The sequence below is a fragment of the Protopterus annectens genome, chromosome 3.part1 (assembly GCF_019279795.1).
Source record: "Protopterus annectens isolate FY-2018-M chromosome 3.part1, PAN1.0, whole genome shotgun sequence".
NCBI classification, from domain to species: domain Eukaryota; kingdom Metazoa; phylum Chordata; order Ceratodontiformes; family Protopteridae; genus Protopterus; species Protopterus annectens.
Genome location: NC_056732.1, coordinates 1,449,439,705 through 1,449,464,471, shown reverse-complemented (window position 1 = coordinate 1,449,464,471; position 24,767 = coordinate 1,449,439,705). Strand labels below are relative to the sequence as shown.

Here is a 24,767-nt window from a genome sequence, read left to right as displayed (position 1 = left end):
GAGTGGTGTAAATATTGAACAAATTTATAGGTTGATTATATCACCCTATCAAAAGTAAACAAAGCTTAGCCAGTTCTTACTTATATACTATCACGGGAAAGTACAATAAAAAATATCAAAGTTAAAATAAAATATCCTCAAAAATATAACTCAACCATACAACACTGCAAAACACTAAATCCAACCACATAACAAAAATACAAACCAATACAGTGCTAAAATACACACACACACACATATATATATATATATATATATATATATATATATATATATATATATATATATATATATATATATATACATATATATATATATATATATATATATATATATATATAGATACACACACACACACACACACACACACATAGCCAACTACAATAGTACCAACATTGCTTATTTGGCATATTGCCTGATCTGCATCTCACTTTATGTTGGCATGACAACACGGAGGTTAAGGGATCGGATGAGGGAACACCTCTATTATACTGGGAGGATGGCAGATACCAATGCTCTGGTAAGGCATGTTGAGAGGTATGGTGCCACACATACCTTTAATTTCATGGTAAGGGTTGCCATTAAATCACAGAGGGGGAGATGTTAAGTTGCAAACAGACACCAAGGAGCTAGAATGGATTGTAAAGCTAAGGGCAAACATGGGAAAAGGTCTCAATGATAAATTGAATATTAAGCCCATTTTATTAGCTAGGGACATACAAAAGTAGGGTTGGTAGTTTTTTATGCTATGTTACTTTAAGATGTTTGTGTCTATATATGGTATATATGTTATACATATATATTTATTTTTATACTACTAAAGTGATATTATTGTAAGAATTTTATATAGAAGGTTTAATTTTGCATATTACGTACTGTAATGTTGAAATTTTCTTGTAAATTGTATATCATATGTAATTTTTCTATACTTTAATTTTATTTGGACAAGAGGTTATGCTGAATGCAGTATGACTTTAAGCCGAGAGGGAATGGTAATGCATTAGCATAATTAATTGAATTGATAGGTATATAATTCAAAGAGTTTTTCATTGGACTGTCTGATGAAGTGGCTTGGTCCACGAAAGCGCTCACTTGATATTTGAATTTTTATTAAAAGTGTTTTATGTTATTTACAGCCATGGTCTGCTGCCTCCTTTTTCTATTTTTACAATTTGACTGTTGGTTGGAGGCACTGTTTGCTATTACCACTTATTTTCTGTTTTTTGTTATACAGATACATATATATATATATATATATATATATATATATATATATATATACATAGACACACAGACACACACACACACATATATATATATACATATATATATATATATATATATATATATATACATATATATATATACATATATATATATAAATATATATATATAAACAGGCGATCTCTGATGTTCCCTGCAGTGGTAAACAGACAATAAACTATTTCAACATACATGAAACCAAAATACACACTACCAACCAACATAATACCTCTACCAAATCATATTCAAAACAGATTTGCCAATACAAAATTAAACAATAAGAAAAACTAAGACAGATACCAGCATTAAACACAGCAGCAAGAGTGTTAACGTTCATTGAAATCAAATAAAATACACTAATAATAGAATATAGATAAAATGCAGTATTATTATATCATGAATACCAGTAAATGAAAAAAATAAAAGCAAATATTCAGAAAGTTTACTCCAGGAACTCATACGGTTATTCAGAGAATATATTACCTTAGTAATGCTAGTACTTCACTGGTTAGGTCTAGTTGTGCTACAGCAAGAAATTCAGAGACTTGAAAAAAAAATCACACTGAGCAAAAGCTCATTATCGACTCATTTGCCTGTCTTTGAATTGAACACAACGTAGTTGGAACAACTTTGTTCTTTCCTCAATACATGCTTCTACAGATAGACAGACTGCGCCCCACACAGAGACTCTCATACAGTCCCATTCATAGCTTCCTCACACACAGCCTCACTGTACGTACACTACTGCGGCCCCTCTACTGTCATAGACAGCAGCAGATGTACACTGTAAAAAGATGGACTACATTCCCATTGCATTGCTCCAAAACACCATGATAGTGCTTGTATTTGAATCATTCTACCACCCCATTTCAATCATGGTGCACATTTTCATGGCAGACCAAATAGTTAATTTGCATTAGACATGCCCCCAAACTGCTGCATTTGCATGTGACAATACCCATCAAGAAGACTGTAGTGCAACCACTCTAGTACTGTAGAGGCCATTGAATCATTCCCTCATAATGCACTGAGTAGTCCTGCTAGAAACAAGACTGCACAGTGTGTTATGTGTTTCTGAAAACCACACCCTCCCTTTTGTGACTACATTCATAGTGAAACAGACTAAAGTTAAAGATTGGTGAAGGTGACTTAATTTCAGTACACCGCTGTCATTCATAAGCAGCAGTACAGTTGCATGTATCCCAAACAAAGTCAGAAAACACACCCTGCAAATAAATGAGAAGTAGATTAAAGCTAAGAAAAACAACAGAAATACATACAGAGAACATAAAGGGGCCTGGGGCATAATACAGTCATAATAATATATCATAGCAATAAAATATATGGAAGTGTGGGGTAAAGGAACTCATTTTGTGACTCATGGAGAAGTCTGTTTCTGAAATCCATAGTATCATTTATTTAGTAAAAGCTACAAGAAAGATCCAGCCAAGCTAGAGTCTTAGAGACATACCATTGCAAATGACCTCTTTCCTCAAGGGTTCATTTACACATATCTCATGGGTCTCCACTACACCAGATTTAAGGCATCACACAGTGAAGACTATACTTTGGATGGGTCTTTCTTGTAGTTTTTACTAAATGTTTGTTTCTGTGACCTTTTCAACCTATACCATCAAATATTTCAAATATTTATTACACCCCAGACCTCATATATTGTATGTATGTATTTTCCCTACAGATACATACGTGTATCTATAAGGAAAATACGGGGGGGGGGTTGTGGTATAACAACCGAAATATCTTGTACGCTTGAGTTTTGGGAATTTGTTTCTTGACAACTGGTAAAGCCGTAGGTCATAATACGACCTTCCATTGACTTCAGTTGATTGCAGTATTGCACTAGACTTTTGTGCAAAGTGATTTCGTGATTTACTAGTGCAGTCGTAAAGTTTTGTGACTGGGAGAAGCACAAGCTACATCAGGCAGGCTACTCTTTTTTTTAATTCAGTGCTGTATTCCTCAGTTATGGTAGATGAACAGCACCGCAGTGGTGAAGAATGCTTGATGTGGTCACAAGTACTACGTCATGTATAGTTATGTGATACAACTCTCTTAAATGACTCCCGTTAGGACCAGTGTTTATGCAGGTGGTGTGATATTTATGAATCAGGTACAATCTAGTGGGATAAGGGGTGTCACTTGCATGAGTACTCCATGCACTGAGTACTTTCACTACGCAGTGGCTAAAGACTGCGATTCGGTATTTACCCCATTTATACTAATTTCTATGAATTATGTATTGCATATCAGTCCTACTCCATGATACACAGTGTTTATCAATTCTGCCTAGAGTTTTGGGTTATATCCCCCAACCTTTAATGTCAGCTGTTAACTTCTATGGAAATGTTTCTACAGCATACAAGAGACTGAAATGTTGATAGTGATATCATTTAGACATAATACTGAATAAATGAACTTGAGCATAATATTGAGCAGAATAGCTCAAGGTCAATAAAATGTCTCAACTACAAGCAGCTTTTATCACTGTACTAAATGCTGTCTGCTTAGTAATGCAATGAACTCATGAAATAGCAAACTAATTAGTGTTTGTTTTTTACTTCTTTTGTTTTCCTATAATTTTGACTGACTACTTACATCTACCACATAAATGTGTCATCCCCCTGCTATACTTCTGTCTGTCAGGAAGCATCATGCACTCCCCAACATAAAGTTACTGCAGGCAGGCTAATGACAACATAGCTTACTGTTCTGTACGCTGTGGGGTACAGTCTTTATTATAAGGTTACACTCATAATAGTACGACTATAGCACACGTACTCCTCTGCATATGACCACAGGGTGCATTCTGTCCCTCTCAACCACTTAGCACAACAGTTCTGGACAAACTAAACATTAATGGTGGGACAGAGGCCCAAAAATAGGGACAATTTTAAATATTGTTTTTATGAGCTTAGATAGTTAATAGCATAACAGATTCTGCATTAGCAATGCATTTTCTGAAGAGTATGAAGTCTGAAACTCAAATGTATGTCATTATATAGTGACTGCAATCCTCAGTAATTTTTCAAAAAAATAAAACACAAATTTTATGAGTGACACACCAATGACGCAAAATCTGTGCATTCTTCAAAAATCTGGTAAGGTGCGATCCAGTGATGTTTTCCCATTTTCACGAATCTGTTGTTAGTGAATATTTGGTCATTGTCAGAAGATTCAATCAGGTTTGGAATTCAGTTCTGTGTTATGTCTCCACCCAGCAGCTGTACACCCCAGGGAATCATAACTGTCCTTAAGATGCTTACCCTTCCATGCATGCCATTCTGCCAGTGATATGGGATCATGGCCATTAAGATGTAGAAATTTAAATGCCATTTATCAGTGGGCCAGCAAAAGTTGTTTTAACAAATCTATTCCAATAAATAAAATTATAATAATAATAATAATGATAGGCATTCAGAAACTTTTAAAATGTCACTTCATTATATGCATATAGGTACTCAACATTGTTAGAGGCACAGATATTTGTAATCCATTCTATTTCACATTTAGTTTTCTCAAAGGTGATACAAAGCGTTCAGGAATGCAACACCACAAGTCCTTTCTTTCTGACTTGAACTTGGAAAAGTAACAGAGAGAAAGCAAGTTATGGATCACAGGATGAGCTGAGTCACCGTTTTGCAAGCTAAGGATACACATGAGACTTTAACTAGCAGAGATTACATACTTTGGATCCAGGCTGGCTCACAGGTGCTGATGTACTACTAGAACAGGCTGGAGAAGACTTGGGTTTGAATACCATCCTGAGTTAACAAGGGATAATTGGTAGTGGAAATAATTAAATGAACAGCACTATTTCTCTTTTAGTGGGAGCTGGCTTGCAATGTCTTTGGAAGAGACTAAGTTAGCAGTTGGATGAGAAATGGAGCAAAATACTGAACAAAAGCTGATTATAATTCCATTTTGACAAGTCTGCCCCCTGCAGATCCCATCGTAAATGGACATTTTCTTTCTTTACAAACCACCCCAAGAAAATGTTGCACCCCCACACCCACAACCATTAGAAACATGCTCTAGGGTCACAACATTTCTAGGGAAGGGGACAAACTCAGTGAAGTGAGAACCTGGCAAAATTTCAAGCCCCTATAAACCCTGAGAACATTTCTGCCTATACAGAACTGTTCACAGAAACCCTGTATAAGCATGTTAATAGCTGCATAGAGGCAGATGTACCCACTAGGAAGAAATACAGAAGTAACTCAAAAAACAAGCCACCCTGGTGGAATCATAAAATCAATCTGCTGTATAACAGGAGGAAGAAAATCATGGCAAAAATTAGGAGGTGCAGCACCCAGCATGATAAAAGAACTCTCATTAAACTAAACAAACAACTCAGAGGACAAATAAAGTTTACCAAAGCCAAATTTGAGGTAAGTTTGGCCTCCCAGGCCAAGGACAACCACAAAGCATTCTTTAGCTATGTCCGCAACCTCAGAGGCAATACACAAGTGTGTGTAGAGCTCATTGTAAATGGAGCCACCTATACTGAGCCAGAAGATATAGCAAACCTCCTGGTTGATAAATTCAGCTCCAACTTTAATCCTCTCTCCCCCTCAAGCTTTCCTCAGGAAATATAATCAAATATAACTCCCCCTACTATCACTAGGGAACAGGTCCTTAATGCTCTCTCTAAGACTAAGAACACTGCATCAATGGGAACAGACAATATCCGGGATGTCTTCAAAATAGCATGAAAAATCACCAATCAAGGCCTCTGGAATTACTGTTTAACTGTAGCCTCCAAACAGGCTTCATGCCTCATGAATGGAGAAAGGCAACGGTCATCCCTCTGCACAAAGGAGAGCCATCTACAGACCCTGGAAACTACAGACCCATAAGTCTCACTAGTCTTATATGTACAGTCATGGAAAGAATTATCATGGAGATGATCAATAGAGATATAGTAAACCTCCAGACATTGGACTCAACCCAGTTTGGTTTCGTCAAGGGCAGATCATGCCTGCTCAACCTGGTGGACTTCTTTGAGAAGGTCACCAAAGCGATGGATGAAGGCAAAATCATTCATACTGCCTACCTTGACCTGGCCAAGGCATTTGACACAAAACCCCACTCAGGCATTGTTGACAAACTCAAGAGGTTAGGTACAAACCTGTATGTCACCCAGTGGATAGCCAACTGGCTCACAGACAGGACCCAGGAAGTTAGAATTGGGGAGTCCACCTATACAAAGAGGCCAGTCATAAGTTGAGTCCATCAGGGATCAGTCCTTGGACCGCTCCTTTTTGGCATTTACTTCTCAGACGTCAAGGCCAATGCCAGTGGTCTCTGGCTGACTAAATTTGAAGATGATTGCAAATTAGGAGCTGTCATTGAATCTCACACAGACACAAATGTTCTCTAGGAGGGGTTGACACAGATAAACAACTGGTGTCAGAGTCATGGACTAAAACTAAATGCCAAGAAATGCATAATAGTATCCTTTGGGAAGTCATCCATCCCTGGTAAGTATCACATTGACAACATATCCGCTAGAGTTGACCCATTACTCAGGGACTTAGGGACACAAATAGATAGTAATCTATCCTTTGATTGTCATGTTTCTAAAGTGGTGAGGTAATCATTCTGTGCAACTTATATTGACCCAGTACTCAGGGACTTAGGGACACACATAGATAGTAATATAGCCTTTGATCATGTGTCTAAAGTGGTGAGGAAACCATTTTATGTTGCGCAACTTATAAACAAAAGTATGGCTTCTAAGTTCAAGGAAGTCATAGTTCCACTGTATTCGGCATTCATCAGACCAATCATTGAGTACAATGCCCCCTTTGGTATGTACCTAACCAGGCATATCCAACAACTGGAATGTTCACAGAGGTTCCTCACTAAAAGAATAGAGGGCATAAGTAATATGTCTTATGCAGACCACCTCAAGGCCTTATCCCTGTATTCTGTCTCCTACAGGCTTTTGAGGGGAGTTCTATGCCTAGCATACAGGGCATTGTCAGACCCCACTCTGATGGACCTCCTGCATATCCACAAAACAAACAGTACCAGAATTACCCATTCTAAAGACTTAAACCTTGCCTGTGATATAAATAGGACCTACTGGAGAGATAGGTATACATCCCAGAGACTACCCCATCTATAGAACAGGCTCCCCATCCATGTGAAGCAGAGTTCCTCCCTAATCCAATTCAAGTGCAACTTGGACAACTGGATGGGAAACTGGAAATTCATCCCTGGTTTGGCACCTATATCTCTGATGCAAACAGGTAACCCTAAATGGTTCATCTCCCAGGCTCATGCTTACACTTATCAAGGGTATCAGAACTTGTCAGAGATTTGGGATGCATGGCTAGGCTTAAAAAGGCCCTTGTGGTTAGCCTAGTAAACACCTATGAATCACAATGAGTGTGCTCTCAATGATCAGATAGCTCATGTTGGCGGTTGGCATGTTCAGGGTACATGGAGATGCTTTAAACATATACATTACAATATAGGACAGAATAAACCAGCTCATTCTAGCACTGTCGCTACATGAATGCACCTCTTGTTTACCTTATTTCCCATTTATCAGCTCAACAGATAGGAAAAATTATTTTCTCGGGAACAGAGGTGTGAAAAATGTGTTGCTAGTCAGCAAGACTACGGTTAGTGGTTATTTATTTTCTGTTATTTATATATAACTTATGAATTAACAAAAAATAGTTTAACTTGCAGTTTGTGATTTTCATTTCCTAAAATTACTAAATACTGAGTATGTAAGACCTTAAAATTATCTAAGTAGAGGTAAGTCTGAGTTATAGCGAATTGACTCAGCTCTGAAACTACTTTAAAAAGGTTATATTATAGTGACTGAAAGAAATCAAGAGGGAAGGAGAAGAGTTCTTTTAAAATGCATTACCTTTGTGTAAACTTTAAGTAGGGCGTATAGTCAATGACTGCTGGAAAGGTGCCATCCAGGCCTTCTCCTCTGAGACAGAAACTGCAACAACATAAAAGGATATGTTATAGAATGGTTAACAGCATTCTCAGTCCTGGGACAATGCAAACAGTATGCCTCATTAAACAAAATAATAACATAAAAGGATACAGTGGATATAAAAAGTGTGCACACCTCTATTAAAATGCCAGATTTTTGTGATATAAAAAAATGAGACCACAAAAAAATAATTTCAAAACTTTTCTCACCTTTAATGTGACCTATAACCTGTACAACTCAATTGAAAAACAAATCTGTTAGGGAAAAGAAATATAAAAAATAAAAAAACATACAATAAGCTGGTTGCATAGGTGTGCACACCCTTAAACTAGTACTTTGTTGAAGCACCTTTTGATTTAATTATAGCATTCAGTCTTCTTGGGTAGGAGTCTAACAGCATGGCACATCTTGACTTGGCAATATTTGGCCACTCTTCCTTGCAAAAGCACTCCAAATCTGTCATATTGTGAGGACATCTCTTGTGCACAGCCCTCTTCAGGTCACCACACAGATTTTCTGTTGGATTTAGGTCTGGGCTCTGGCTGGGCCATTCCAAAACTTTAATTTTCTTCTGGTGTAGTCATTCTTTTGTTGATTTGGATGTACGGTTGGGGTCATTGTCATGTTGAAAAGTGAAATTCCTCTTCATCTTCAACTTTCTAGCAGATGCCTGAAGGTTTTCGGCCAAAAGTGACTGGTATTTGGGACTGTTCATAATTCCCACCACCTTGACTAAAGCACCAATTCCAGCTGAAGAAAATCAACTCCAAAGCATGATATTGCCACTACCATGCTTCACCGTGGGGATGGTGTTCTTTTAGTGATGCGAAGTGTTGTTTTTGTGTCACATGTACCTTTTGGAATTGTGTCCAGAAAGTTCAACCATGGTCTCATCAGACCATAACACATTTTCCTACATGCTTTTGAGAGACCTGATGTATTGTTTTGCAAATTTCAGCCGGACCTGGATGTTTTTCTGTGTAAGAAAAGGCTTCCGTCTTACAACTCCACCCCATAGCCCAGACATATGGAGAATACGGGAGATTGTTGTCACATGTAGTACACAACCAGCACTTGACATAAATTCCTGCAGCTCCTTCAGTGTTGCTCTAGGTCTATTGGCAGCCTCCCTGATGAGTTTTCAACTTGTCTTTTCATCAAGTTTGGAGAGACATCCAGTTCTTTGCAACATCACGTTACCCCATATTTTCTCTACTTTTTGATGACTGTCTTCACTATGTTCCATGGTGTATCCAATGCTGTGGAGAAATTTTTTTGTACCCTTCTCGTGACTGATATCTTTCAACAACGAGATCCCTTTGATGCTTTCTGAGCTCTCTGCGAACCATGGGTTTTGCTGTAGCAGGCAACTGAGTAAATATCAGGAAAATCCTGTAAACATGTTCACAAACCAAGAACCATACAACAAAAATGAAAAGAGCCCTGCTGCACCAGGAACAAGACAAACCAAGTTTAATGAAAATGTTTTAGCACTTTCTTCAGATTATATCCAAAGACTTCATCAGAAACAATTAAACACAATACTTTCCAACATTTAAATACCCCTCCCAGCAGTCATGTGACTAAAAAGACTGTTAATGTAAAGTCAAAAAGACATAGCTGAATAAAACTGGTTGTTAAAAACAAATATTTAAATATTAATACATATACATTTATACATACATGCCAATATAAAATAATGTAATGTGCCTATATATAACTATTTACACTACATAAGAACGTAGTTTAAGGACACTAGCAATAGATACACTGTCATTCAAGCCAGGATACACACAGGCATTTAATCTAATTTGCCACTTGAGTTCTTTAAGTTCTATTAAGTCAAACCAAGGGCCACCCCTAATATCCCTGACCACAGTGTCAATCTCTATAAACCCAAACTGATGTGTAGGATTTTCAGAGACATGTTTTGATAAAGACTTATAATTGCTGCCTTTCTTGATATCCGAAATATGTTCATAAATATGTTCTCTGAATTTTCTTTGAATCTTTCCTATGTAAAAACAATTACAAAATCTACAAAGAGCAAGATAAACAATACCATTAGTTTTACATTTACAAAGGAAATGTATTTTAATACAAATTCCATTCACAAAAATCTTGTCCAATTCAATGAGGTATTTACAATAATTGCAAAAACCACACCTTTGCGTACCCATCTTTCTGGATGTAAAGGGGATGCAGCATCTACTAGAAGCTTCTAAGATCTCCTTAAAAGACCTCCCCCTCCTGTATACCATCTTAACACCATTTTCATAAATTTCTTTGACTTCATTGTAACAAGAACAATATACCAATACGTATGCAAAATCTTATACATTTGCCAACACTCAGGAGTATAAGTGGTAATAAAGGACAGAGTACATTCACTTTTCATGGTAGTGCCTACAACTGCAGTTGGTACAGTGTAATTGTCAATCATAGCATACAATAAAGGGGGATAGGTACCACTTGCTCTTTTCTGTCTGCTTACCAAATACACTGCTTGAAGCAATTCTTTAGGGTAACCTCTAGATAAAACATGTCCATAAGAATATTAGCTTCACTAACAAATGTCTCATCATCAGAGGTCATTCTTGAGACGGACAAACTGGGCCTTGACAATAACCTTTTTTTGATACATAGGGTGACAACTCTCATAGTGTAGGAAACAATTTGAGTAAGTGGGCTTTCTATAAATATTACTAACAAATCTCCTGTTGGAAGCATCCTTAGACAAAAGGACATCCAAATAAGATATGTCAGTTCTACTCCAAGTAGACGTAAATGAAAGAAAGGAAATAGCCTGGTTCAAATAATCAAAGAAATGCTGTAGTTTAACCTCAGAGATCTTCCAAAAAATGATAATATCATCCAAAAAAGGCATATAAAACTTCAAGGGGGAAGATGACCCAAAATGGTTAAAAATAAATTTCCTCTCCCATTGAAGCATAATAACATTAGCAAAAATGGGGGCAGAAGCTGCCCCATTGCAACACTCTTCCTTTGAAGGAAGTAATGTCTGTCAATAAAGACAAAATTATTTTTCAAAACAAGTTCCATTAATAAATCCAAAACATTGATTTCATTATTACAAAAACACCAATTCAACCAAAAAGTCATGAAACCACTCAAGACCCACATCATGGGGAATTACATTAAACAAATTCACAACATCAGTAGTACAAAAAATCAATTCACCGTCATAAGCAAGCTTAGATACTTTACTTAAAAAATCCCATGAATCTCTACAGATATGTGGATACTCCAAGAAGGCGTTCTTCAGTTTCAAATCCACATATCTGGCTAAAGAGTGAGTTTTACACTTAGAGGCATTCACAATAGGTCTTAAGGTAGGATCCTTAAAGTCCTTGTGTATCTTGGCTAGTCCGAATATGGGGGGTATAGTAGGGAATTTTACATGTAAAAAAGACCAGGTGGCCAGGTCAATTTGCCCTTGGTCCAGCATATCTTGCAATAACCAGTCAATTCTACCATAGGCAATGTTCACCACATTGAGGGAAGTTTCCTTGTAAAAATCATTGTCACACAAATGAAAACACATTTTATTCAAATAATCATCTATGTTCATTATAACCCCCCCCCCCCCCCCCGGTCAGGCTTCATAACCCGAATAGATCTGTTGGTACATAATTGTTGTAGGAGCATATTTTTGTGATCAGAAAGATTTCTGGTACCTCGTGTCATGCCCTTGCCCAAAAAGGTTCCTGAAATCAAAGTCACAAAGTTTTTCAAAAATGAGTAATGGTAGGGCCAAGGGGGGATTAAAAATGTTGCTTCTCTTTAGCACATCATCAGCGTGGGCGTAAGCATCAACAACATTGCCAAAGGTATCATCCTTAAACAATAATTTAAAATTCACTTTCTGCAAAAAAAGTTTTAAGTCAATGATAATATCAATTTTAGTGAGCGTAGTCGGAATTGGTTTTGGTGGCGTTGGTTTGGACATGTGCTGAGGAGGAATGCTGGGTATATTGGGAAAAGGATGCTATGGATGGAGCTGCCAGGTAAGAGGAAAAGAGGAAGGCCTGATATAAGGTATATGGATGTGGTGAGAGAGGACATGCAGGTAGTTGGTGTGACACAGCAAGATGCAGAGGACAGGAAGAAATGGAAACAGATGATCCGCTGTGGCGACCCCTAATGGGAACAGCCGAAAGAGAAGAAGAAGAGTGTGCATAGTCAGAATAAAATTGAAACTTCTACAAAGTAGGTCAGTCATTGCAGAGTCAAAACCATTATCTGTGTAATTATAAATAAAAAAGTCACCTTTAGTGTTCTCGACTATATTCAGACTGTCCAGACTAGATGTACAGAAATACATATCAAAACTCTCAACACCAATCAATGGCTGTGGTTCTCATTTGTTTTCCTTCAAAACTGGCCTGAATGAACCTCATTCCAGTTCGACTCCCCCCTCATTGGTTTCTGCTGGTTGTGATTGTGGTAGTGACTGCTTAACCTCTCCAAGCATCTGGGGTGATCTAGGCCTAAAGGGGCTGGTTCAGCATGAACAAAGTTGTCGTTGTCATGGTTACCAGTGGAAGAATTTTCATTAGATAATGGAGTGGTGCCAGGTGGTTTGGGATAAGCCAGATACATTCAAATACTCAAGGTAGTCTCTCTCAAACTTCTTTCCTTTCCTTGATTGTATATCCACAATAGTATGGTCGATAGATGAAAAAATGTAGATAAAATTCCCCTTATGTTGTTCAAATAATAAATCCCCCTGAATAATTTTTTCCAGATCAGTTGCTTCCTGTAACAGTGAATTGATCACTTTTTAGTTGCGCCTTATAAGAACTTCAAGCAACTCACAACCCTGATGGTCAAAAAGCTCAATTAGTTCAGTATGTAAAGGGGGAATTACAAACCAAACCGGAAATTTCAGCACTCTCCGCACCTTAATACTTTCCGCGAAATAACAATTTTCCTCTTGTAGTTTTCTAATTTTTAATAGTTTATCTTTCAAACAAGCAATAGATTCACATAGTAAACAGTTGCCACTTGAAATGTCATGTTTAAAACCAATATTCCTTTTAAACTACACAGAAAGATTAACAGGTTGCTCACTTACACCTGGGCTTAGGATTTAAAGGGTAACAATAAATTCATTCACCGACCTGTTTAACGTGGCCACACAGGTTTGATTATGAATAGAATGTTGCTGGTGCTCAGGAGTGATAGAGGCAGCTTGCGAGTTAACAGCACTGTCTAAATCAATACGTGTTGTTAAGTCGGCAACCCGTTGTGTCAATTGTTGCACCAACTGCATCAATACCCCAACCTGTCTGGTAAGGGCTTCAAGGCCATCTAATCCATGGCTGACAGCTCCGGCTCTAATAGCGGAAACACCTGTAAACATGTTCACAACCCAAGAACCATACAACAAAAATGAAAAGAGCCCTGCTGCACCAGGAACAAGACAAACCAAGTTTAATGAAAATGTTTTAGCACTTTCTTCAGATTATATCCAAAGACTTCATCAGAAACAATTAAACACAATACTTTCCAACATTTAAATACCCCTCCCAGCAGTCATGTCACTAAAAAGACTGTTAATATGTAGTTAAAAAGACATAGCTGAATAAACAAACATATTTTGGGTATCAAGAAAGACAACAATCATAATGGTTTATCAAGACATTTCTCTGGAAAGTCTACACATGAGTTTGGGTTTATAGAGATTGACACTGTGGTCAGGGATATTAGGGGTGGCCCTTGGTTTGACTTAATAGAAAAAGAACTCAAGTGGCAAATTAGATTAAATGCCTGTGTATATCCTGGCTTGAACGACAATGTATCTATTGCTAGTGTCCTTAAACTACATTCTTATATAGTGTAAATGGTTATATATAGGCACATTACATTATTTTATATTGGCATGTATGTATAAATGTATATGTATTAATATTTAAATATTTGTTTTTAACAACCAGTTTTATTCAGCTATGTCTTTTTAACTTCACATTAACAGCCTTTTTAGTCACATGGCTGCTGGGAGGGGTATTTAAATGTTGGAAGGTACTGTGTTTAATTGTTTCTGATGAAGTTTTTGGATAAAATCTGACGAAAGCGCTAAAACATTTTCATTAGACTTGGTTTGTCTTGTTCCTGGTGCAGTTTGTCTCTTTTCGTTTTTATTGTCAGGAAAATCCTACTAGGACAGCTGAACTTTATTTGGGGTTAGTCAGGGTCTCTTTAATTAATGGCATGTATGTACCCAAGAGTATTGAATGCTGTTATTAAATCAAAAGGTGCTTCAACGAAGTATTAGTTTAAGGTGTGCGCATTTATGCGGCCAGCGTATTGTACATTTTTAATTTTTTTATATTTTTTTTCCCCTAACAGATCTGTTTGTTTTTCAATTGAGTTGTACAGGTTATAGGTCATATTAAAGGTGGGAAAAGTTCTGAAATTATTTTTTGTGGTCTAATTTTTTTATATCACAAAAACCTGGCATTTTAACAGGAGTGTGTACACTTTTTATATTCGCTGTATGTTATAGAATATTCTCAGTCCTTGGACTATGCAAACAGTATGCCTAATTAAACAGCAAGGAGTTAAAATCTTTTTACCACAGCAGGTTCTAAATGTTGAATAATAAAAGCACATTGAGAAAAATGGTAGAAATTAGAACATTTTTAAAATACCGGTGAGCAAAGTAGTTACATTCTACAGTTATTTTCCTGTAATAAAACATGCTACTTTGTGGTCTACATTTTGCAGTTTACAAAGTATTTTTGGGCATAATAAATAAATAAATATATAACTAGTAAAAAGTATTATAACAACGCAGAAAGGAAGCAGCTGTGCAAAACACATCATGAAATATTTTCTTATTTATTTGTATCTGTTTACAAGATACATCTGGATGGGCTCATTTGCACTGGATATACATGTAGAAAACTTCCATTGCTAAAGAGATTCATAGTCAAATAAAAATGGAGAAATCATTGTTTGGATGGAGTGAGGTAAGTGGAGTGAGCAGAATGATTAAGGAAGACATAGAAAGACAGAGATCCCTTGTGCTCATGTTGGTCCCAGAATGCTGAGGAATTTAGGGAACGATTGTATGGAAAAAACTGAAGCAAAGGAAAGTCTGTAGCTGAAAGAAAACAAGTGTCAGATCAAGTTTTAGCAGTCTGGTGTCTTTCAACAGAAGATCTGGAGTTGCAGGTCAAAGATCACCTTGATAAACAGGCAGCCTTCTAAACTAGAGCTGTTGGTGCTGCAGCACTCTGAGCTGAATGCTTGGAAAACAAACAAACATGACAATAGTTATCACACTGCCCTGAACACCTACTTATAGATGCAAGGGAACATGCTGACAAAATCCAGGAGTATATTTACTGGTCTACATCAGTGCCTGCCCCTGCATCCCTAAGTGCCCATGTGAATCTGATGACAGTTTCAATGTCCAGGTTTTCCAAACATCTGGCTGTATCTGCACTGCAAGATTCCACACCCCTGATCTCTGATCTCTCTCTGTACATGCAATGTCTGAAATTGCAAAGAGTCTGAGAAAAGGGAAAAGATAAAAAAGAAAAGAAAATTAACAACGCAAGCTCAGATGTATCAGGATATCAACAATATGAGAAAGATCTTACAAATGTGATAGTGTACAATTTTTCCAAAAGAGCACACAATGCTCCCCTTTCATCCCAGCCTATGTTGGAGAATTGTGAAATGTTGGCACTGTATTGTATGAGTGCCTATGCTAATTCCTTGGCAATTCCATTAAGTACGCATTTGGATACTTCATGTTATACTTTACTATGCCATTGTTATGGTTAGCCATACACAGGTGAACTAGGCAGCTGCCTAAGGCGCTGTTTGTCCACAGGTGTTTTTCTTTTCTTTTTTTTTTTAACTTAGAAATAAATAAATTAATTTCTTAAGGGTAGAAAAGCACCCTTAGCCAAATGTCATCCAATGGAGGAGGTGGCAATGTTCTACTCCTGCTATGACTTGCAAGGAATAGAAAGCTATGAAAACTAACTGGCCAGATCCAGTGCATCTCGCCAATCAGCTATGAGAGCTTTCTACTAAATTCTGTTACGTGACAGAGTAGAAAGCCTGCAATATTGAACTAGGGGAAATGGGTAGAGTAATCTGGTATTTTTTTTTTTAAGTACTGGCAACAAGAAACCAGAATTATGGAGTGGTGGACCTATTTGCTGGGCAGAAAGAGTACCTGCCAGTGGTCCTTTATTTCACTGTCTTAATTGCCTTCGATTTTGCAGAAGAACGTTACTGCTATTGCTACATACTTTTGTTCTGTCACTTCTAGGAAACTAATAAGAATTACAGTCAGTCAGTCTGTCATGCTAGACATTAGAGCTGTACTACAACCTACCTGTATGTCGGTACTGAACCTGTTGTTCTATAAGAGTTCAAAGAGAATTTGAAGAACATTTAAAAATTGTCAGTTTTTTGGGGTTTTCTCCCACTCCATTATTAACTTAAAAGCTATAGATATCTCCAAGTTTGTGTCATTTTTTGGTTTGCTCATCATGACATTTATGGTTTTCTGAACAACTGCAGACAGTTGCAGTCCTTAAATAATGACAGACATTTGAGTTTCTATGAATGGTATGCAAAACTATTTATTCTATCAGCTCTCCAAGTATGTAAGAATGATATTTGAAATCTGTCCCTAAATTTGGGCCTTTGTTTCTACAATATTGGGTTTTCCCTGATTCTTTCACTAAGAAGCTGAGAGAGCATTTCCTTTTTTTAAATAAGCGTAAGGCTTCACATAAATTAGCTATAACTGCTGGGACTGCCTGTGGAGAAAGAATTGCTAACAGAGGTTTGCTGATTATTTTGGCTTTGCAGTGTTACTGTGATTAGTCTTGGAGCAACTTGGAATACTTCCACGTGTGGAAATTATTACATGGTGATCATTTTGAATCACAATCAGACATCTGAAGTGGCTGCAGCTGTTGGGTGTGGTAGGAAGTGTCTGTAGAGGAAAGTAACTGACTCTCTTGTTTTAAACAGTCACTGATCTGGTTTTGCACCAGGACTTTGCATTTATATGAAGTAAGGTGAATAACTCTTTGGTATGTACCTAACCAGACGCATCCGACAACTGGAATGTCCACAGAGATTCCTCACTAAAACAATACAGGGCATAAGGAACATGTCCTATGCAGACTACTACTGTAATTTTTTTGTAACAACAAACAGTCTGAGTTATGCACAAAATATTGCTATTTCTTGTATAGGGACTGTGGACAGTATGGTAATCATAGCTTTTCCATGAACAGTATACTATATAGTAGCAGAAAACTGGACTATATTGGTGTGACTGTTGTTATTTTCACTTTCCTTGCAATCAAACATGTGACATGTATACTGGTCGTTATTTTTTGGGGGTAGCGGTAATGAGGGATGCTATTTCATACATCTGTCAGCAACATCTTGAACTATGTTATTGCGTTGTTTGTTCTTTCAGTTTTGCTGCAGTCTGACTTCACAGTGGTAAATATAAGATGTCTGTCTTTTGGGGTGGGTGAAGATGAATGTTGTATATTTGTTTCACTTTCCTTAAAATTGAACATCAGACACGTACAGGAAGTTACTGCGGGGAAGAGATAAGTAGGCATGCTGTTATATACACCTGACATCAACAAACTGAACATTACTCTGGTTCATTCAGTTTCATTCCAGACTAACATTAGAGTGGTACACAGAGGGTGAATGCCTTTTGGGAGTAAGGGTGAGGAGGCATACATTTAACCAGTCACTTGAAATACATGACTGTGTCAGTTTGTGCCTTCATCCTAAGGGAGGCAAGCTCTTTATTGTGAACTGCTATTTTGCAGACACACTATTTCCTCATTGAAAGAAAAAAAATAAGATACTTTGCTTTCTTTGCTCATATTTCTTGTTAAGGCTGTCACTGGATCATAAGGTTTGAAAATAGCTCTAAAATGCACCTCACAACATCTATACCTCTGTAGCTTCTGGGAGACCACCTGCTTAATTTGTTTATTTTTATCTATAGTTCGGTATTTTGAAAGGATACAGATAAAAGCTGAACAGTAAGACAAAATAGGAAAAATGGTAGAAAAATGTAATCTGGATATTATGTGAAAGTGATAATGAAGGGGAAACCAAGAGGTGGAGGCACTGGGGGATGCAAGCATGCATGTGACCATTTGTGTGTGTGTGTGTGTGTGTGTGTGTGTATAAAGGTAGAAAAATGTAATCTGGATAATATGCGAAAGTGATAATGAAGGGGAAACCAAGAGGTGGAGGCACTGGGGGATGCAAGCATGCATGTGACCATTTGTGTGTGTGTGTGTATATAAAGGTAGAGAAATGTAATCTGGATAATATGCGAAAGTGATAATGAAGGGGAAACCAAGAGGTGGAGGCACTGGGGGATGCAAGCATGCATGTGACCATTTGTGTGTGTGTGTGTGTGTGTGTGTGTGTGTGTGTATATAAAGGTAGAGAAATGTAATCTGGATAATATGCGAAAGTGATAATGAAGGGGAAACCAAGAGGTGGAGGCACTGGGGGATGCAAGCATGCATGTGACCATTTGTGTGTGTGTGTGTGTGTGTGTGTGTGTGTATATAAAGGTAGAGAAATGTAATCTGGATAATATGCGAAAGTGATAATGAAGGGGAAACCAAGAGGTGGAGGCACTGGGGGATGCAAGCATGCATGTGACCATTTGTGTGTGTGTGTGTGTGTGTGTGTGTATATAAAGGTAGAGAAATGTAATCTGGATATTATGTGAAAGTGATAATGAAGGGGAAACCAAGAGGTGGAGGCACTGGGGGATGCAAGCATGCATGTGACCATTTGTGTGTGTGTGTGTGTGTGTGTGTGTATATAAAGGTAGAGAAATGTAATCTGGATAATATGCGAAAGTGATAATGAAGGGGAAACCAAGAGGTGGAGGCACTGGGGGATGCAAGCATGCATGTGACCATTTGTGTGTGTGTGTGTGTGTGTATATAAAGGTAGAGAAATGTAATCTGGATAATATGCGAAAGTGATAATGAAGGGGAAACCAAGAGGTGGAGGCACTGGGGGATGCAAGCATGCATGTGACCATTTGTGTGTGTGTGTGTGTGTATAAAGGTAGAGAAATGTAATCTGGTTAATGTGTGAAATCATAATTCATGGGGGACCAAGATGTGGAGGCACTGGGGGATGCATGCACGTATGTGACTGTGTGTGTGTGTGTGTGTGTGTGTGTGTGTCTGGGAGAGGGTGATTTTGGGCAGAAAAGGGGCACCATGGAGTCCATCACCTAGGATACCATTTCACCTAAGGCTGACCTTGGCTACTGTATGAAGAAATGAGGTAACTTTTATGAATAAAGGTTTAACAACATTTCTGTGGACATATACTATACTGAAGCAGATGTATTGTCTTCCACACATATACTTATTGCTTTGGTAAAATGTTTACTAGGGTAACAAAGACAGGTGCTGAGTGTCAAACCTTCACTTTTTACATTATGTGATGTGCGGCTTAAGATCAGATACATTATAGTTCACACCATGTAACATGTAGGAAGATCACATAAACAAACAAAAATATGCATATCACTTGTCAGAGAAGGAGAGAGAAAAAGCTGGATTGTGTGTGTGTGTGTGTGTGTGTGTGTGTGTGTCTGTATGCAGTTAGCATAGCTAGGGTGGAGAGAAAGACGCAACTGTCCCAGAAGCAAAGTGTTATGTGGTGCGATCGGCCATCCATCATCCCAAACACTCTTTAGTGCATTATTGGCTTTTAAAGCTGGTATTGCATTTCATGTCAAACTTGAGTGCTCTACTGCATGTGTGGTCTAAGCTGTAGCAAGCAATTTCGTATAGTTTAAAAGTAAAAAAAAAAAAAAAAAATTTTCTTTAATTAATAAAAGAGCACTATAGCTCTCCATGCAGGGTATAAACTGTAGCAACTACAGTTTAAAGACAAAGATTTTTTTTTAAACTACAGCAACTGTTTGCTACATTTGTAGTAAGCAGTTTGTACAGTTTAAAGAGAAAAAGTTTCCTTTTAAAATAAAACCTGAAAGCTGTGGTGATCCTGCAGCATATAAACTATTGCAACAATTTGATATGTGTGTAGCAAACAGTTTACTAATGCTTAAAATAAAAAAAATATGTAGATGTATATATATTTTTACTAAAATCTGAAGGAAGGAAGGTAGGGGGTCTGGACACAGAAACAGGACCTGAATGGCTAGGGCAGTGTGTGTGTATGTGTGTGTGTGTGTGTGTGTGTGTGTGTGTGTGTGTGTGTGTGTGTGTGTGTGTATGTGTGTGAGGGGGGGTGTATAGTGTATCTGGCCACCTGGTGCCACTAGAGCTGGAGGGTGCGGCATGCAGATTGAATGGGTAGTGTCCCTGGAAGCAGGGAAGTGTCCTGCAAATTTTGCAGAAGTACTATTCTTGTTCTTCACTTGAAGAGCAGAGAGGGTGCCACCCTAGTTTGTGGGGATGGCATAGGACACTGGTTGAACAGCTACACATGTGTGTCTATGTTGTGTATAGTATATAGCAGAATATTTCCTTTACATAAAAACATCTCTTAAACCATTTTAAATATTTAGGGAACACGGAGAAATGACATTTTAGGCATACATACAAACACACACACACACACACACACACACACACACACACACACACACACACACACACACACACACACACACACACACACACACATATGCCTTTGGCACCATAGTCTTGCACAGAATTTGCATAACATGGACATCTAGGAATACTGTACTATACAAGGTTTCCTGCAGAGCAATGTTCTAGCAATTGTAGGATGCTCATTATCATAGGACATGCCAATTCATTTCCCCATTATAATTATATCTCTTACTATGGGCAGTGAAGCTTCCATAAATTGCACCCTCCCACGTACTATGCACAGCTATTCGTGTAATATGCAATGTATCAATGAATTCTACCATAAATTAGTGGTCTGCCAGTGGTGTGTGTATATGTTTTATTTAAAATATTGCAGAGCCAGCCTTATGCATAGGCTAACTAGGCAACTTCCTAGGGTACTGTTTTTCTAGGGGTGATGTTCTAAATTCATTTATTTATTTTTTACAGGAATGAACTACAACACTTCTTTGCTGTAAAACATAAATGCATACATACAAACAGATACACTTACATACATAAACAAACAAATAAATGCTCTGAGGCACCCTAGTGGGGAGGTGCTGCAATTGATTTGACCACTCAGGTCACATTAGACTTGAACAATGCAAGGAATTTGCTCTATGGGCAGGACAAAGCATAAAACTTGCAATGCTCAAACATGGGTGCGTTGTGACCTACTTTTCTGTTGGTGGTCAAGTAAGTGCTTTTTTTTCCTTCTAAGAATTAGGCTGGCAGTGATCATTCAGATATTTTGGGTAGCAAAGCCAAAAAAAAGAGACATGGAGCAGGGGAAACAAGAGTCCAAAATCAGGGGGAAATTGTAAACATTACTCTGTTTTACTTAGAAAAGATAATAGAACAGGATGTCTGTATTAATATGCATTTTTTGAACAATAAGAAGCATGGAATTGTAATGTCCAATTCAGGGGTCTGCAACCTTCACTATCAAAAGAGCCATTTTTGGCTCCTCTCCCACCGAATAAAATTCATCGGGAGCCACAAAACCTATTTGACCCCTAAAATGAAGATAACACAGCATATAAAGTTTTATATATAGTTATTATACTAAATATAAAAGAATTAAGTTTTTAAGAGCAATATTTAAAATCTGTCCCTATTTTTGTTCCTTTGTTCCCCTTTATTTGTGGCTCTGTTATTTCTTGCCGTAAGACTTTGAGAGGTATGGAAACCTTTCAGGAGATGCAGCTGCGGCCAGGGGATCGCTTGATCGCTCTCATTGTGTGTGGAATGCATGGCAACAGGAACTGTGTTATTCCAGCAAGTTTCTAAGTTTCTAAGAGCAATATTTAAAGTCCGTCGCTTGATCAATCTCAGTGTGTGTGTGAGTGTGTGTGAGTGTGTGTGTGTGTGTGTGTGTGTGTGTGTGTGTGTGTGTGTGTGTGTGTGTGTGTGTGTGTGTGTTGTGCGGCAGAGTGGCCATTATTTTTCAAAGCTACAGGGAGCCACTGCAGAAGGGTGGAAGAGCCACATGTGGCTCCAGAGCTGCAGGTTGCAGACCTCTGGTCTAGTTACTGGCATTATTGACTAATCATCCTCAGTGATTTACCAGAAAATCAAAAATTTTACAGTTGACACCAAAAAACTGGGGAGAGCTGAGGTTTACTGTTTTTTTTTTTTTTTTTTTTTGCAGGACTGGGGCATAATATATAAAATTATCTTTTTTCTATAAAATGTGGTTACCTGATAATAGATAACATAGCAATAATAGCTGGGACTCTCTGTGGATGAAAATGACTTACTGCTGTTTGCACATGGTTCCGGGTAGGCAATTTGTATGAAACAACTTAAATCAGTTTGTAATACTTAAATGTGTAGCAACTGTTTGTGTGGAGCAAAATTAAAATATAGTGGATATAAAAAGTGTACACACACCCCTGTTAAAATGCCAGGTTTTTGTGATATAAAAAAATGACACCACAATAAATCCAAAACTTTTCCCACCTTTAATGTGACCTATAACCTGTATAATTCAATTGAAAAACAAACAAATCTGTTAGGAAAAAAGTATAAAAAAACAAAAAACATACAATAATTTGGTTGCATAAGTGTGCACACCCTTAAAGTAATACTTTGTTGAAGCACCTTTTGATTTAATTACAGCATTCAGTCTTCTTTGGTACACACCTGCCATCAATTAAAGAGACTCTGATTAACCCCAAATAAAGTTCAGCTGTCCTAGTAGGATTTTCCTGACATTTACTCAGTTGCCTGCTACAGCAAAAGCCATGGTTTGCAGAGAGCTTATAAAGCATCAAAAGGATCTCATTGTTGAAAGGCATCAGTCAGCAGAAGGGTATTAAAACATTTTGACAACATTGGATATACCATGGAACACAGTGAAGACAGTCATCAAAAAGTGGAGCAAATATAGGACAACAGTGACGTTGCAAAGAACTAGATGTCCCTCCAAAATTGATGAAAAGACAAGACAAGACAAAAACTGGTCAGAGAGGCTGCCAAGAGACCTACAGCAACACTGAAGGAGCTGCAGGAATTTCTGGCAAGTACTGGTGACATGTGACAACAATTTCCTGTATTCTCCATATGTCTGGGCTATGGGCTGGAGTTGCAAGACGGAAGCCTTTTCTTTCACAGAAAAATATCCAGACCTGGCTAAAATTTGCAAAACAATACATCAAGTCTCCCAAAAGCATGTGGGAAAATGTGTTATGGTCTGATGAGACTAAGGTTGAACTGTTTGGCCACAATTCCAAAAGGTACATTTGGCGCAAAAACAACACTTTGCATCACCAACAGAACACCATCTCCATGGTGAAGCATGGTGGTGGCAGTATCATGCTTTGGGATTGCTTTTATTCAGCTGGAACTGCGGCTTTAGTCAAGGTGGAGGAAATTATGAACAGTTCCAAATACCAGTCACTTTTGGCCCAAAACCTTCAGGCATCTGCTAAAAAGCTGAAGATTAAGGGGAATTTCACCTTTCAACACAACAATGACCCCAAGCATACATCCAAATCAACAAAAGAATGGCTTCACCAGAAGAGAATTAAAGTTTATGAATGGCCCTTCCAGAGCTCAGACCTAAATCCAATAGAAAATCTGTGTGGTGACCTGAAGACGGCTGTGCACAATAGATGCCCTCTCAATCTGACATATTTGGAGCTCTTTTGCAAGTAAGAGTGGGCAAATATTGCCAAGTCAAGATGTGCCATGCTGATAGACTCCTACCCAAGAAGACTGAATGCTGTAATTAAATCAAAAGGTGCTTCAACAAAGTATTAGTTTAAGGGTGTGCACACTTATGCAACCAGCTTATCGTATGTTTTTTATTTTTTATATTTTTCCCTAACAGATTTGTTTGTTTTTCAGTTGAATTGTACAGGTTATAGGTCACATTAAAGGTGGGAAAAGTTTGGAAATTATTTATTGTGGTCTAATTTTTTATATCACAAAAACCTGGCATTTTTACAGAGGTGTGTACACTTTTTATATCCACTGAACATTACATGGCCATCTTTTATCACAATCAAGACATCTGAATTGTACACAGTATAACTGCTGGGTAAGGGTTGGGGATTTCCAGATAAAGGTAACTGAGCCACTTATGATTTGCTCAATTTAAACATTCACTGTATCGCTTTGTAGGAATTTAGGTAATTCAGTTATTACTTCCACAGTTATTACAGTGGTCTATTAGGGTGGTTAAAAGGATGCAGTAAAAAGCAAATTTGAAGAGTAAGACTGAATTTCTTTCCATAATCATGATTTTCAGTCAGGCCATTATTGGATAAAAAGGTTGTTTAAAAAATGTCTAAAATGCACCTCAGAGCATCTAGAATCCCCATGGCTTCCGGGGGGGG

The 24,767-nt window shown here is 37.7% G+C and overlaps 1 protein-coding gene across 2 annotated transcripts in view; it reads right to left on the bottom strand.

Moving 5' to 3' along the window:
- Window positions 1-24,767, bottom strand: part of RUNDC3B (RUN domain containing 3B) — a 2,404,839-nt gene that overhangs the window by 637,934 nt on the left and 1,742,138 nt on the right. For both annotated transcript variants that reach the window (XM_044067523.1, XM_044067522.1), the window contains exon 6: window positions 8,171-8,251. In XM_044067523.1, coding sequence (XP_043923458.1) covers window positions 8,171-8,251 — 81 coding nt within the window. The remainder of the gene's footprint in view (window positions 1-8,170; window positions 8,252-24,767) is intronic.